This window comes from Rhamphochromis longiceps, linkage group LG17 (genome assembly GCF_057381845.1).
Source record: "Rhamphochromis longiceps isolate RC_006_pf linkage group LG17, R_longiceps_female_GT1.1, whole genome shotgun sequence".
In the NCBI taxonomy this organism is placed as follows: domain Eukaryota; kingdom Metazoa; phylum Chordata; class Actinopteri; order Cichliformes; family Cichlidae; genus Rhamphochromis; species Rhamphochromis longiceps.
Genome location: NC_140573.1, coordinates 17317330 through 17335001, shown reverse-complemented (window position 1 = coordinate 17335001; position 17672 = coordinate 17317330). Strand labels below are relative to the sequence as shown.

Below are 17672 nucleotides of genomic sequence, written 5' to 3'. Positions count from 1 at the left end.
TACTTGGCTTTAACCAGGGCACCGCTGCCCCTTGTGCCCCCCTTAACTGCTCCACACTCTTATTTTGAAACCACAGGAGATCGCGCTTTCACTTTGTAATGGCCAAACGTCAAAACTACCTTCATCAGCCATCAGGTGTGCTAAATCTGTGGTTCGTTTCAAAAAAACCAATTTCTGTAGGTTAGCTTTTCTTAAATCTGTGGCCCATTATCTGTGCTTTTTGTTCTCCTTTAATTCCTGCATGCAGGGATGAATATTATATTATTTATTATTATTATATTATTGTAGACTCACTACGGGTGTCAACAAAAATGTAAAAATAACTTTCGAGTCTTCATACCTTGCCATAATACATTTTCATTATAATGATCTGGTGTTTATAAGTTGTACATTTGACTTCCCGTGTCTGAAAAAGTTGTTGAAATGTACAAATGTAGAACTTTGAATACCTAAAAGGCTTTTTGCCACATGCCGGGGTTTATGAAGTTTCATATCTTATGAAAGGAGAAACAGCTTTTCTGAATCCAGCTGTGAGGATGTCCGGTTGTTTTACTTTAGGTCTGCTGAAGTCAAACTCCAAATACCAGGAGATGGTCTCTGGGCGAATGCACGCAGGGAACCGTAGTGTTTAGGCTGTGCTGAAAACAGCGCTCTGCCCTGCTAGGACTACATTTCCCATCGCGCCGCGCGCTTTTTCTTCCCCCTTTCCTTCCTTCCTGCAGTCTCGGCCCTTCTGCCGTGAAAAGGAGGCTGTGAAGTCTGGGCTGTCCGCCGTCACTGAGCCGATCCTGAACCAGCTCGCAGGTACAGTGGAATGGCAGCAGAGCGCCTGCTGACGGACCGGAGCCCGCGCTCAGCTGTCGTTCCGGGGTCTTGAATAGCTCGCTACCGCCGCTGGAGCCTCGGAGCCTGGAGGAGCCGCGGGTGGAGCTGCAGCCTGTCAGGCCGAGCCGAGCCGAGCTGCTGTCATCTCCCGTCCGTTAATGATGCTCAGCAAGCTGCAGAACTGAAGTATCGGCAACCCGAAAGCAGACCAGAGCATTTTTCACTGCTCCCTCCCCCTCAGGTGAGAATCCGGCTGCACACCTGGAGGTTCACCTGCCCCCCCCGAGACACAGCGACTCGCATCGGTTTGGTAGTTGTCCTGTGAGCAGGCTGGACCTGATCAGAGTACAGGTGATCTACCCTGTGACCTGTCATTTCAACGCGACTCCTCCATTTTGATCGGTTAATCAGGTCTTGATGTAACTTGAGGTCCTTGGTGTCTGTCAGCCTTTTGTACAGGCAGGTTTGGGTGGGACTGTGGTGCAACATGACCCTGACTGAAGCACACTTTGTGTGATTTTGGCGCCTGGTCTAAATTTTCCCTGCACATCGCAATGAGCCAGTGCAATGAGTGTCAACACACTGTACAGATTCATACAAATTAAAAGTGTGTGAAGCTGCTTTATGCAAAGCCTGGCAGCAGATAGAGTACTTGAGTTTCTATTGAGGAGGTGGCGTAAATAGACTTCTTACTGAAAGTGCTCCTGATCACAGAAAGTGCTGAACAGCGGGGTCACACCAAACTGAACATCCTGTACAAACAAAACTCATTTTCCAAAAAAAAAGAAATATGAAGAATGACTGCAAAACAACTCCAGAGAGGCAAAACTACAGACGGAGGATGAACCTCAAACCCAAACTTAAAACCACACAGACATGCAATAACAACCATGCAGACACAACACTACACAAAAACACAAAGCAGCCACCAAGGATCTGGGTCCCCTGTGTGGTAGAGGTAGGCCTTTCACGTGTCTGTACCTACGAGCATGTTTGTCTATGGCCCTTCATACCTACAAAACACAGCATCACTGAATGTGACAGGAAACCGAGAAAAACTGCAGTTATTTAGTGAATAGTAATTGTTGATTAGTGTAATATGTGTAAGTATAACACAGTATAACACGGGGCAGTTTAACACAGCCAAGCCTTCTTTCTTTCTCTGCATTAGCTCGACTAACAAAACCTAAAAGCCCAGCCAGCGATAATGGTTATCAGCATCCTTTGTTATCCAGGGCTTTCAGGTCCAGGCTCTGTGCATGCTCACAGAAAACAGGGAAAAGAAAATGTATCTTTTGACTCTTCTTCCTCAGCAGCTGAGCATTGCTTATTCCAATAGGTTTCATCAGCAGACAAACAGGTAATAAAGGTTACAAGAAATATATTAAAATATATAACAATGAGCTGCAACACTGGTGCTGCAAATAAGAGAGAAATGTTTAGGAGGACTGTTAATTTTGTGAACTAAAACTTGCCATGTGTTTTTGTTGACAGCTGCACATTAGAGCTCTGAAACATTGAATGTTAGTGTGTTCACGTCTGACGCTCCTCCATCGCCTATTGTACAGGAGACATGGAAATCACTTTAGTTTATCACCAGATCAGAGCAAAATTAATCTTACTAATTGGAAAGTATTGGCCTACAAATGTAGATGATGACTTTTTTAGCCTTAGCCCTGTTGGCTGTAATTCCAGCAGCGTAAAAACCACTAAACATGTATACGTTTGCACATCACTAACTGAATGCATTCAGATTCCAGTGACCGTTTGTGCTGCTGTAACTTCACAGTTGGGCTTCATTTGATGATGTTAGTAAGGCATGGCTATTCCCTACTCTCCAACAGAGAATCGCTGAAAAGATGCTGTAAGTAAAAGAATAAAACTGTGGAGGGCCCGGCTGATTTTAAATCGAAAGTTGGAACATAACCTGCTCATAACCAGGTTTTGTGTTCAGCAGAAGTTGCCATGGTAAAAAGAGACCTCTTGATGACACTAAGAACTCTGACTTTAAACTCCGGACCTGATTCAGCAGACAACACTCCAGTGCACCATAAAATAAACCAGAGGGTTCTTATTCTGCTGCTCATGAATAAAATCAGTTTTGTCCAATCAGCATGTCATTATCCTCATGAAGATTGAAAATCATCTGATGAATTGGAATCGTCATAGATTAGACTTGCTGGAGGAACTCTGCTGTTTCCATTACTTCTGGCTGTATCTGATTAAACCCTTCCCTGACCATTAGGTAGCCACGGGCATACTAGGCAAAGACAAACACAAGACTGCTCAGAGACAAAAGTGAGAGACTTGGCACTCAGAGAATCGTGAAATAGAAATCTTTGGGAATAGCAAATACGAAGCAGAATGCCGTTAATAGATGCAGTGCCTGGTGACTATAATCTAGTCCTACTGACACCATAGTATGTTCCTGTTTTTACAGTGGGGCAAAAAAGTATTTAGTCAGCCACCGATTGTGCAAGTTCCCCCACCTAAAATGATGACAGAGGTCAGTAATTTGCACCAGAGGTACACTTCAACTGTGAGAGACAGAATGTGAAAGAAAAATCCATGAATCCACATGGTAGGATTTGTAAAGAATTTATTCGTAAATCAGGGTGGAAAATAAGTATTTGGTCAATAACAAAAATACAACTCAATACTTTGTAACATAACCTTTGTTGGCAATAACAGAGGTCAAACGTTTACTATAGGTCTTTACCAGGTTTGCACACACAGTAGCTGGTATTTTGGCCCATTCCTCCATGCAGATCTTCTCGAGAGCAGTGATGTTTTGGGGCTGTCGCCGAGCAACACGGACTTTCAACTCCCGCCACAGATTTTCTATGGGGTTGAGGTCTGGAGACTGGCTAGGCCACTCCAGGACTTTCAAATGCTTCTTACGGAGCCACTCCTTTGTTGCCCGGGTGGTGTGTCTTGGATCGTTGTCATGTTGGAAGACCCAGCCGCGTTTCATCTTCAAAGTTCTCACTGATGGAAGGAGGTTTTGGCTCAAAATCTCACGATACATGTCCCCATTCATTCTGTCCTTAACACGGATCAGTCGTCCTGTCCCCTTGGCAGAAAAACAGCCCCATAGCATGATGTTTCCACCCCCATGCTTCACAGTAGGTATGGTGTTCTTGGGATGCAACTCAGTATTCTTCTTCCTCCAAACACGACGAGTTGAGTTTATACCAAAAAGTTCTACTTTGGTTTCATCTGACCACATGACATTCTCCCAATCCTCTGCTGTATCATCCATGTGCTCTCTGGCAAACTTCAGACGGGCCTGGACATGCACTGGCTTCAGCAGCGGAACACGTCTGGCACTGCGGGATTTGATTCCCTGCCGTTGTAGTGTGTTACTGATGGTGACCTTTGTTACTTTGGTCCCAGCTCTCTGCAGGTCATTCACCAGGTCCCCCCGTGTGGTTCTGGGATCTTTGCTCACCGTTCTCATGATCATTTTGACCCCACGGGATGAGATCTTGCGTGGAGCCCCAGATCGAGGGAGATTATCAGTGGTCTTGTATGTCTTCCATTTTCTGATGATTGCTCCCACAGTTGATTTTTTCACACCAAGCTGCTTGCCTATTGTAGATTCACTCTTCCCAGTCTGGTGCAGGTCTACAATACTTTTCCTGGTGTCCTTCGAAAGCTCTTTGGTCTTGGCCATGGCGGAGTTTGGAGTCTGACTGTTTGAGGCTGTGGACAGGTGTCTTTTATACAGATGATGAGTTCAAACAGGTGCCATTCATACAGGTAACGAGTGGGGGACAGAAAAGCTTCTTACAGAAGACGTTACAGGTCTGTGAGAGCCAGAGATTTTCCATGTTTGAGGTGACCAAATACTTATTTTCCACCCTAATTTACGAATAAATTCTTTACAAATCCTACCATGTGAATTCATGGATTTTTTTTTTCACATTCTGTCTCTCACAGTTGAAGTGTACCTCTGGTGCAAATTACTGACCTCTGTCATCATTTTAAGTGGGGGAACTTGCACAATCGGTGGCTGACTAAATACTTTTTTGCCCCACTGTAAATTAAACCTGTGTCTATGGGAGTTGTCAGAAGGTGGATGGATGAGGCTGTGGAGGCATAGGAAGATGGGTTTTAAAAGTTTGAATGGCTAAAGAATAGAATATGTCCAATTTTGTGAACACACCATCAGACCAGCCAGCACTGTATGCTTTGTGAACAATAAGCCTTTGATCAGTAGTAACCTGAAAGAACAAAGAGACGAAAAGGTCCAGGAACAAAAGAGCTGAGGAGAGTGCCGCACGATCTAAGGGTGAAGCTAAGGATATGCAAGAGCTCGTACGGGAGGAAGCTGGAGACCAAATTCAAGAAGAACAACACAAGGGATGGGTAGAGGGAGGAGGAGCTGAGGTTTAGGTTCTGAGAGATGATGGTTCTCGGCAAGTAGAAGGATTTCAAGTAGGGATGTTCCTGGCGACTGATTTAATAGTCCACTAATGGTGGAAGAAAATTAGACTAACCCATTAGCCTAAAACTAAGAAATACTCACGTATTAAGGTAGATTTGAGAACCGTTTAATTGAAAATGTCAAACTCTTATAACATTTATATTCTTCAATAATGAATCATGCCTTAAACGTGCAGCACCTCGACACTATGAACCTCTCCTGATTGACTGAACTCCTCACTCTATCGCTAAGGGAAAGCCCATCTACCTTTCGGAGAAAGCCCTTGTCCGCCACTTGTATCTACTATCATTCACAAAAGATGAGACCAAGATTAACAGATTTATGGTATTTCTCCACAACAATGCGCCAACTGGTGACAGATGGGTGCAAACATTTAGGACACAATAATTTACCTTCATTGGGTAATTAACATTTTAACAATTGGATTAAATGACTAATCTGTATCGACCAGTGAGAAGACATCAGCAATTAGTCGGCTAAGTCCCTACTTTGAAGTATTCACTGGGCAGGATGATGGGGTCTGTGCGCTCTACTACAAAGTGAGTGTAACATATCCAGGGTATATTTCCATTTTCTGGATTCACTTACCCTAACATCGGTTGGTGATCAGGTTACACAAAGCTGGTTATGAATTCGATAAGTTAACCCAGAGTTTCCACAGAGACATTACCAAAGCATTAATGGAAGAACTTCTTTGAGCAGTCTTGTTAGAATGGGGCATAATCGACACTTTGGAGGAAGTGATTGTTGAAGTTACCTCAGAGAAATTAATTGGAGAGGAAAAAAGTCTAATTGAATATCAATGAAAGTAGCTGTAAATAGTAATACATCTATGACATGGTTATTATTGATTTATAATGGTAAAAATTTTATTTGTCAAGAAATTCACAAAGTCATTACAAGTTAAGGTTAAAGCGATTCTTGGCTCAGCAGAGCTCTGGCCCTTTGTCAGCCTGGCTACAGTGCTGAAGAGAAATCTTGGGCTGTTCGTCTTTTCGTCAGTCAGTGATGAATAGTCCGATGTTCTAGCTTTACATGGGGGCTTTTTTTTATAGAACTGCAAACTTTTTTTTCCAGACTAATCATTGATCTTCTAAATTTCTGCCATTTTCTCTCCAACTTATGGGCTATTTACTTTAAGGTGTGCCTTTGAGAGTTACACCAGGGAGTTTAGTACTTCTGATTTGAGGCTTTCTTTTTAGAGGACCTACAGTATGTTGAGTTATACGCAGACAAGGGTGTAACACTATTAACAAGATAATCGACTCTGTAGGGGCAGAGTTTACTTGCTTTCTTTGCACTACTTTGGCACATGACATTGAAAAAGATAACAGTGGAAGAACTTGAACTGAATTATGCACTGCAAATTCCATATGGCTGTAACTTGTTTTTGCTTTTTGCGGATTTGCTTTCCATGATAAGGTAGCATTAGTCACAACACCCCCAATCAGTAATGTCACTGTTTCATTGAAGATTGATGAAAAAAACATCCTGTTTTATTAATCTGGAATCAGATTAATAAAACGGGGTGTCCTTGATGGTTTCCACATTACTGGCATGACAAGGAGCTCCCATGTTATTAATCTGGAATCATTTGCCAGTTTTAAGCAAAAAGGTCCTGGTGTGGGTCAGCACTGATGTGTTGCTGTGTTTTCAGTGTCCCTGCAGGCTGCAGCATGGAGCGTACCGGCAGCATACAGCTGGACATCCCAGACTTCAGTAACTCTGTTCTTTCTCACCTGAACCAGCTGCGTGTTCAAGGCCGTCTCTGTGACATTGTGGTCAATGTTCAGGGCCAAAGCTTTCGTGCACACAAGGTCGTACTAGCAGCCAGCTCGCCATACTTTCGGGACCACATGTCTCTGAGTCAGATGAGCACTGTGTCACTGACAGTGATCCGTAATCCATCAGTGTTCGAGCAACTGCTGTCCTTTTGCTACACGGGCCGTCTCTGCTTGCAGCTTGCAGACATCATCAGCTACCTGACAGCTGCCAGCTTCCTGCAGATGCAGCACATTATTGACCGCTGCACCCAAATTCTTGAGGGTATCCACCTTAAGATCAGTCTGGCTGACCTGGACGAAGAGTCCAGGGATGAGGAGGGGGCACGGGGCTCCAGGAATAGTAGGACATTGGAGGCTGTGGTGCGAGGAGGGGGTCACAGTGGTCTGCGGCTGCTTGGCCCACGGGGAGGTGCAGAGCCATGTGAAGCAGTCAGTCCAGCAGAAGAGCCACTTAGCCCAGTTCCAGCGGTGGAGCACAGTGGGCTAGAAGGGCCAGGGACCACCAGCGGAAGAGCAGGCAAAGAACCGATACTACGCATCAACCGAGCTGGTCAGTGGTATGTGGAGACCAGCAGTGAACCAGAACGGACCGGCAGCGCTGAGGAGAGCAGCATGGATGGGATCAGGATAAAAACAGAGAGGATGGAGGAATGGATTGGAACAGAAGAGCACCAGGAGGAGGGAGGGCCAGTGGAAGAGGGGGCCACGGTGATGATTGACACATCAGGACGCAGTACACTGGTGACTGGACCAGTAGGAACGCTGGGGGCCCGTAGTATCCAGCCATCCTCCAGCTTCAGCGAGACAGACAGGTGAGTCATAGCTAAGATATTCCTCCATGGTTCACTGACTGGTCTGCAGACACCTGATGATGATGATGATTTGTGTGTGGGTTTTGTTTCCCTTTCCTTTTAAATTAACTGATTTTTGATGTCAGGTTTAGTCCCACTGGCAGCGTGGTCGTCCTCACAGAGCGTCAGAGAGCAAAGAGCGAGTCTCCTAGCAGGGCAGATGAGTTGCGACAGCCAAACTCACAGGTACAAACACAAACTGTCATAGTTAGTAAGCCAGTAGAGACCAACCTTTTTTTTTTTTCTTCTTCTTTTACAGACAACTGAAATTATTAAAACACCATGTTTCTTTTCCATGGATAAGAAACATGGAGGAAGTTACCAGGAAAGAGTCAGCAATATGGAGATGTGTCACATTTGTCCCTGTCACTCTCTTTCACCTTTTCTTGCTCTCTTATGTTACGTTTGACACCTTATTGGGAATGTTTTGTTACTCTCATGGCCAAATGAGGAAGTGCGGTGTTCACACTGAAAGTGAGAGCAATGTGGACTCTTCTAGGGTGGACATAAATCACAGAGAAACACAGTAAAGAAATTTAGATATATGAAGTGAATAATAAATACTTTTTTTAAATTTATATGCATCCTGTTAGTATGTGTTATTTAATTATTAAATACAACTTCACTAAGCTTATAGTAATATGTAATGATTTACAAAGAAACTGGAAACCCAGTGGCTCGTGGTTACTGGCTTACAAAGTGGTTCTTAAATAGATACAGAGTCTATTTAGTGATTACCAGCCTAGTCATGATAAAGGATCACTAGACTCTTCCTGTAGATATGCAACAACCTAAAGAAAAGCACTGTTTTTTTTCTGAATCCCATAACAACAAAAATTAAAGTAATGTGTGATCATTTTGTACATCATTGAAAAATGGCAAAAAGTCAGTTTTGGTCAAATTTTAACAAATTGTAGTTTTTACTGAGCTGTTTTACAGCTGATCAAAAGTTTAAGACTGCAAAAAACCAGAAAACCCCCTAAAACAGAAATCAACATTCCAAACATGAACTCAGTAATGAGTAGCTCCGCCGTTATTGTTGATCCCTTCAAAAATCTGTTGCGGCATGCTTGATGCAAACGTTTCCATGAGGTGAGTGGGAAGATTTCTCCAAGTGGTGAAGACGGCTGCACAAAGGGCATCTACTGTCTGGAACTGTTGTCCATTTTTGTAAACTTCCCCTGCCATCCATCTCCAAAGGTTCTCAGTTGGATTTAGATCAGGGGAACACGCAGGATGGTCCAACAGAGTGATGTTATTCTCCTGGAAAAAATCCCTTGCATTGTGGGTATTGTGTACTGTAGCATTGTCCTGTTGAAAAACTCAGTCGTTACCACACAGACGAGAGCCCTCAGTCATGAGGGATGCTTTCTGCAACATCTGGACATAGCCAGCGGCCGTTTGATGCCCCTACACCTCCTGAAGCTCTATTGTTCCATTTAAGGAAAAAGCACCCCAGACAGTTATGGTGCCCCCTCCACTGTGGCGCGCAGAAAACATCTCAGGTGGGATCTGCTTGCCATTCCAGTAACATTGGAAACCCTTTGTCTCTCTCCCATTTCTTCTTGTTGCATGTTGAAGCTCTACTTGGAACCTTGTTGAGATCTAACCATGCAAAATATGATTTATTTATTTTTTTGCCATTTTTCAAGTGGTCTTAAACTTTTGATTGGACCTTTCCTGCTGAATCTAACCTTTTAAAGGACTTTTAAAATCTCCTTATTGTGCAGTAATACAAAACAATCAGGGTACATTTAAATCACATATTGAATTAAATTGAGTTGAAAGTCTTTACTGATATACGTTATCATAAAAGATACAACTGTCAGTGTAAATGGAAAAACTGATCCACCCTTTGAGGGCTCGACTCACTAAAAATGAAAGATAAAAAATATCACCACAGGCTTGCGTCATAATGTGGGTTAGTAGTGTGTATGGCCTCATTGTACTCATACGCACTGCTAACAACATCTGGTCTTTATGTTGACGAGATGATTGATGTCCCAAGGAATCTATTATAGTTTGAATTCAGTTTTATTTATATAGCACCAAATCATAACAACAGTTGTTTCAAGGTGCTTTATGTTGTAACATAAAGACACTACAATAATAAGTTTTCACTTTTTTTAAAAGAGAAATCTGTTGGCAGTTTCTTACGGACATTAACATACTCAGGTAACGCAAATTTGACCGACAACAGAGTGTGATGCAGGAGGACAGTTTTGTTCAGGGCATGTTTATCTAAAATGATCTAAAGTCTTATTTGATTCATTCTGTCATGGTGTCCACTATGTTAACGTTTAATTTTGCATTTCATTCTACCCATCAGGGAGAGGAGCATACAACGTTTGATATGGGCGGTTACGAGGACTACTTGAGGGAGCAGGTAGGAGATCGCTGGTTCCGCTACAATCCACGCCTCACCTGCATCTACTGCTGCAAATCCTTCAACCAGAAAGGGAGCCTAGACCGTCACATGCGCCTACATATGGGTATAACACCATTTGTCTGCCGCATCTGTGGGAAGAAGTACACCCGTAAAGACCAGCTGGAGTACCATATCCGCAAGCACACTGGCAACAAACCTTTCCACTGCCACGTTTGTGGGAAGAGCTTCCCCTTCCAGGCCATCCTCAACCAGCATTTCCGCAAGAACCACCCAGGCTGCGCACCCCAGGAAGCCCACAGCGCCTCTCCTGAGACTACCACCGCTTCAGTTACATCCAGGGGTGGTCCCAGTGATGAGGCCTCCCCTAGTCAGGAGGAATCTGAAGGTGGAGGAGGTAATAGTGCTGGAGGGCAATATGGAGAGGGTCCCCAAGCCTCTGTTTCTACAACAGGACCAGACTGACCCCAGTGAAGGAAGGAACATGGGGTGGGGGGTGAGTGGGGCAGCATGATCCTGTTGTAACCAAAGCTAACAGGATGTTAAACCCGCTGAAGTCAAAGGACCCCTCAGAGTCTGAAATGAGATTTATCCGCTTTAAACCGCATCTACCTTCACCTACTAAACCGAACAGATTAAGCTAAAATGAAGAAATTCCACACACTCCAACAACCTCATATGCCACAAAGTTCAGTGGTTCTCGTTTGCCTCCGTCTAGTTTATGTTACAGATTTCTACTTTTATATTTACAGGTATTACTGGTCCACAATACAGCATCACAACAGTATGTCTGGTGGAGACTTTGCCAAACTACTCAGTGCCAGTTAAACAATTCAAATCCCTCATATTTGCCTTGAGACAATCTGGAGCCGTTGGATGATGATGATAATAATAATAGTAGTAGTAATAATAATCTTATGCGTTCTATAAGTGCCATAATGGCGTTAAAAGATATAGTTGCACAAAAAAGTTCAATGAGAAACTTAAAACTATTTAGCTGACGGTGCATCCCAGTGTGATTGGAGTTACTGGTCTTTCCCCATTTTCCTGCATTTGGCACGATTCAGGATAGATAAAGTTATTACACTACACACTTTGACACTACGTACATACCTCACTGTACAGCACAAAAAACTGCAGGCACAATCTTCTGTTTCACAATATGACCATCCATCAAAAATTGTAAAATGTATTGCGAGACGGTAGAAAGACGATGTAAGTGGACTGGTTCTCATGTAGCGCTTTTCTACTCTGAGCACTCAAAGCGTTTTATACGACTTGCCTCATCCACGAATTCACACAAACACTTTGCTGTGTGCTTTCTATCTAACAGTCACACACATTTGAGCGACTTGGGGTTAATATCTTGCCCGTGGATATTTGGATTGGAGATTAGAGCAGCCATGGCTCGAACCACCGACCTTCCATTTAGAGGGTGACTTGCTCTACCTCTGAAGTCATAGCCACCCGTGTGTGCCCAATGGAAGAATTTGCAGGTGTAGATGAATATATACTTGGCCGATAAAAATCTGCAAATGTTTAATGTTATTATTTTTGATCGAGAATAGTCAAAAACCCAAATACCTGCATTTTAAAAGAGAGAAGATTTGCCTTCGTCACTGTGAACTAAATTTTTCTTTGGGGAGTATTTTGGGGTTTTGAACTGCTGTATACAAAGTTTTTAACTATTAGTGCATCTCACAAAAATAGAATATGGAGAAAAAGTGTGGCTCTGCTAAGATCCTATTGAAGCTGCTCTGATGCCAACTTCGTGTGGATTTTTGGATCAGGTTTTCACATCTTCCTCGAAAATACTCCATAGAGTCTCTGTGGGGTTTAGGTCATGTGATTTGGCTTGACAATTAAGTAGAGTAATAGCGTTGTTGGCAACCATGTGGTAGTAGTGGTGGAGCTGTAGTCAGGTCAGTCCTGTTGGCAAAGGAAATTTGCACCGGCATCGCTAGATAGAAACATGAACTCTGTTAATGCAGCCGTCTTCCTGGAAGTTTATCCTTTGACATATAAAAACTCTCCACTCAGCCGGCCTTTTCAGCAGTGACCATCTGTGGCTTACCCTCCTTGTGGTGGATATTAATGATCGTCATGTGGAGAGCCGTCAGGTCAGCAGTCTTCCCCATGACTGTGATTGTGTACTGAGACAGATACTGTGGTTTGAATAGAAATTTTCTAAAATGATAAAGACCTCAGTGCAGTATCTCGGACAGTTTGAAATACTCCATTTCTAATTTTCTTGAGCTATAAGCAAACTTCAAAAATGCTTGAAAATATTGACTTTGTGTGTAATTAATATAGAATATATGAAAATCACCATTGTGAATGAAATTGCCAAAATAATCACTTTTTCACTGTAATTTTTGGAGATGCAGTAGTATATCCCATTGCCTTCGAATGCAACATAGGTCATGTGACTTATTTGTGTCACATGAAAACTATTACATGCTTTCATGTGACCCTGTGATAAAGTCACAAGTTTGTATGTATGTATGCACAAGTATGGCCCTGAGAATCGAATGCGGACGGCTCCATCAGCCTTCCGCTTCTCTGGATGTACACGGGATGTGTCGTAGAACAAATATTGAGAGGCATTCTCACGCTCCATGCAGGCAAAATGGATGGAAAAAGGTCTGTGGGGACTCCAGTCACACTGGGTTAATGAATTTGGCGCATGAATTGAATAGAACTTCCTTACAATAGTGTTTTTACTGTGGCAGTTGAACTCAGCTTCTACAGCAGGTTTTAGATCACACTTGACCACCAACAAACTCACAGCAGGAAAACTGGACATGGTCCAGCCTCAGATAAGCTACACAGCTCAATTACCTCTCATCACTACGCAATACAGCTGCAGCACAGCACCACCAGGAAGCGCTCTGCTCCACTCCCACAGAGATCTCAGTCACTTTTCTCAGATATTTTTATAAACAAACATGTATTTATTGTTTTTCTTCAGTTTTCTTGGACACTTTCTTGCTCTGACAACGGGTGTGATGGAAGACAGCTTGTTGTTTGAGGAGAACAAGATATTGGGAAGACCCGATCAGTATCTTGTGTGACAGTTAGTGACGCATTTAATCTACTGCACTTACCAACAAGCCTGAGGAAAAAAAATCAGACTGAAACTAAGAGTGAAGAACAGGTGAAGCACAGGCATTCAAGACACCAACACAGTAGAAAGGTCTGCTGAAGTGACTCCAATTATAGTCAGCACACCGGTCTAATCAAAATTTATTGCCATCGCTACTGTAAACACAGTGTACAGAGAGACGAGACAACATGGCTCCAACAGCTGTAGTGCAACAAAAAACTACAAACATGACTCGTAGATTAAAAAACAATATAAATGGGGAGAAAGCCTTATATATAAGGGGGCCAGACCCCACTGACATAGCTAAAAACATGCATTATTATAAAAAAAAAAAAACTCACCATAAAGTGTCAGGAAAAGGGAAATGATCTCTTCGGGTCTCCTTTGGGAATACCTCGCCTTAGAACAGGGGTGGGAAACTCCAGGCCTCGAGGGCCGGTGTCCTGCAGGTTTTAGATGTGTCCTTGATCCAACACAGCTGATTCAAATGGCTAAATTACCTCCTCAACATGTCTTGAAGTTTGTTTGTTTTTTACCGGATAGTAAAGATCATAAAATAATACATTAATATGCTTGCCTTATTTAACCTATTAAAAATATTAGTTTTGTGAGAGTTCAAAAATCCTTCTGTAACTTGTTGAGCACCACAGCACTGCCACAGATGACCTCACCTTCACTCCTGATGTCACAGACATGAAACTGTGACATTTCAGACACTGTTGAGGATAAATGTCTAAACATTCAGAAATGGAGTCTTCACCTAAAAAGGTAGACCACAAAATATATACATTTGAATACATAAACAGAACACACGTTACCCGACCTTGGCTTCGTTTTTGTGTACGGAGTGCAGTAGAGGTAATGCGTCACTGACAATAGATGGTTCTGATCTGGATGAACGTTGATTGGATATTGACAAGCCAAACCCTGATAGACCAGATGGATGTAGTGGCCAGGCCATGGAGCTGAACTTCAGAAGCCTCCTGTGATCAGAGTTGACCTGTTGGCGGGCGGGAGCAGGTCGGACTATCTGGCAACCAAAGGAAAGATGTCGTGGCCGTGTGGGCCCCTCAAAACGCCAAAACAACTAAACCTCTTATCAATGAGGGAGAACGAGAAGGTCACAAAGTTTTTGTAACAAGAGAACAATAACAAATCTACACACATTATAAGACAAATGTATTTAAACTACTAAGATGTTTTTGTTTTGTTTTTTAAATATGATTAATGTAAACAAGCTAGGAGTAGGCAGGTAGCACACAGATGGACTGTTACTGTTTTCTTCTACAGAGCTGTGAAACAGATTCTCAGTGGATGGTCAATTTTTTTATGCAAGTGAAGCCAGCGGCTCTGTCCTCAATCGAGTGATTGGAGATTTTGTCCCAGATGCCACTGCCGCTAGGCTCACACTTCAGGCTAACCAGGATATCAGGTATACAAACTCTTTTCTTTTATTCAAAGAATTGGATGTTTACCTTTCCCACGTAGCAGTATGCTAACAGCTAAACCTCAGTGCAGTATGCACGCTGCAGAAATAAAACTTACCTGTAAACAAAAAAAAAGCAGCAGGGAAGGCATCCTCATGAGTCGCCGTAGAGGTCGGCAAAACCAAGACTGGGAAATATGAAACAGAAATGAGCATGGTGACCTCAAGACCTCTTTCCACAGACTGTGTGGATGTCTCCCACAGTCTGGGTCGGTGTTTAAGTATGTGGTGATCTTGCCTCTAACAGATGTTTAAGTTTTGTCTGCTGTGTTGGGCTGGAACGTGACTTTGAGCAGGTGTTTTGAGAGAAATCGCGACTTTTAGAAGCAACCAAAAGGGGCTGAATACAATGACTCGTGCAGGAAATATTGCATAAAATTAAGCAAACATTATTCAATTAAGTTCCATTCAACAGTCACCCCAAGGTGCTGTGTATTGTACCCTACAGAATAACGGGGAAAAGCACATTTATAGAATATTTCATGTTCCATAAAGTGACAATCAAATGATTTTAGCTGCTAATTAATAATCAAATTCTTTGAACAAATTCCCCTAAATGGACATTACTTTTGGAAGGTATTTAGTATTTCAACATGGCTCCATCACATTCAAATCAGGAGCTGATTAAAAACTTTTTAAAACCTGCCGTGATTATACAGATTAAACAGTGCAACGTGCTGGGAGGTATGTGACATGACAAAGAGCAGCTCAAGTCATTTGCCTGAACCCGCATCTAGCAGCAGCCAACACGTGACTTTACAGTACATTTGTGTATTCGTGTTATTTCCTGCATCATTTTTTCAGGTCAAATGTATCCATTTTATTGTAGTCTTAACATGTTATGTTAGCAAAATAATGTTCGTCTCAATTTCAATTCAGTTTATACAGCACCGAATCGCAACAACAGTCTCCTCAAGGCGCTTTATATTGTGAGGTAGACCCAACAGTAATCCATACTCAGTAGGTATTATAGCAGTTGAGGACTTTTAAGTGTGGAACTCTTTAGTTTTGTTGATATAAGGCTAAAAAGAAGACGTTGGCAATTACCTGCTATTTCTTCTTGTGTTTAAACGTGAATTACAAATCCACAGGTACAGGGCTTTCCTGCTGCAGAGTGGGCCTTTTCAGGGTAACAACTAGACATAGGATAGACTGTTTCAGCATTGTATTGCTGTTTCTGGCCATTGACCAACAAAAATGCCTTTTATTTCTGAGAAACCCCACCCAAAAGAAAAAAAAAACTAAAAGAAATGGGTGTGCCACCATTTTCGTAAAATCCCAGATGCATATACTTGTTTTATCATATATAAAGTCCAGTACCAGAAAGCGTAGCCCGAAACACTTTTTCACCTTCAATAATATTTTCTGCACAGGTCAGGATTCAGCCCCTCTATTGATTCAATTACCGACATCATGTAGACGATTTAAGACCTGAGCGTTTCTTCATGTGTTTCATAAGAAGTCCGGTTCATTTTGGTTCACTTTGTGTTTTACATTTATCAGGAATTATCCAATGTATAGACATTTTTTTAGAGCAGTGATCATGAGAAGTACTTCAAAGAGACATTTCTGACAAAGAACAAAAGATTCAAGTTGCACATGTTGACCTGTTCCAGCATTAAGACATTAACTTGGGGTTTCCAACCACCGTAGATCCAGGAACAAACAGATTGGCCTTCTTTTTTGTGTTTCACGTTCTGTTTCTGCTTCCTCCTCTTTGCCCTGAGTTGAAGGAAAGCAGGGAAGACTTCATGTTTTCACTGAGCAATACATCATTTCAAGTTATTGCTGGTAACAAGCTGCTCCCTTCTGGTTCAGTGTGGTCCTACTTGAGAAATCTACAGCAGGAAAAGTTGGCTTAGAGCTGCATTCAGAAACAACTGCATTTCAAACTTGATCATAAGAGAATCGCTCAACCAAGTCTTTCTCTGCTCAAACAGTTTGCCTATAAGGCACCAACAACAAGCCAATCTTCATGAATCTGTCCAGTGGAAATAGATGCGACAGATTTCAGTCTATATTCAAATTATCATTCTGTTGTACATCAGACTTGTATAGTTATACGCAAAAATATTAAGAAACACTTGGTAAAGCAAGCAAATGTGTCTCAATTCACCCAAAATGGGTTGTGAAGTGTAGCGAACACTGAACTGTAAGAGGGAAGGTGCTCAACTGAACCAACCTCGGTGAAATGGCCTCGCCTAGCATTCTTAAATGTTGTTCACTCGTTAGTTTTTGAAGTAAACTGGCCTGTATCTGCTGTTTGCCCAATCCCTTGGAGTCACAAACAGTCTCTGTCATTATGCTCAACAACACGAGCGACGCAGTAATGAGTCAGACATGAGTAAATGTTAAGGCTCATCGCAGTGTTCACCGTTACTTCAGCTACGTTTGCTTTAAACACAGACGGCCCAAATCAGACTTTTCCTCCTCAGTGATTTCTCATGTCCTGATCCGCTTTCATCCTCAAACTGTGAAAAACAGCAGAACCTCCTCATGATCCTCACGTCTTTGAGTCAGTCAAGGTTCCAGCTCATTTGCTTTATTCAGAATGCTAAAGTTTAATTCTCTTGTAATAGGTGCAGTCTAAATTTTCTTTTTCCTACCTGGATAAATCCAGTGTTTAGCACATGAATATCCAGTAACATTGACAACAACATGCCTAACCATGAATCTGATCATTTAACTATATTCACGTAATAACTCTTTAATGTTGATTCCTCAGAGTATATCCTAATATATCAATGCAGAAAATAAGTCAAAGTAAACAAATTTTAGATAGTA

The 17672-nt window shown here is 42.3% G+C and overlaps 1 protein-coding gene across 1 annotated transcript; it reads left to right on the top strand.

The window, feature by feature from the left end:
- The first annotated feature begins 509 nt into the window (after positions 1 to 509).
- On the top strand, positions 510 to 17671 carry zbtb37 (zinc finger and BTB domain containing 37). The gene is made up of 4 exons (XM_085387627.1): positions 510 to 1066; positions 6933 to 7871; positions 7997 to 8096; positions 10240 to 17671. The coding sequence occupies exons 2-4, from the start codon at positions 6952 to 6954 to the stop codon at positions 10759 to 10761; spliced, it is 1542 nt and encodes a 513-aa protein (XP_085243753.1). The 5' UTR covers positions 510 to 1066; positions 6933 to 6951; the 3' UTR covers positions 10762 to 17671.
- Position 17672: the final 1 nt, after the last annotated feature.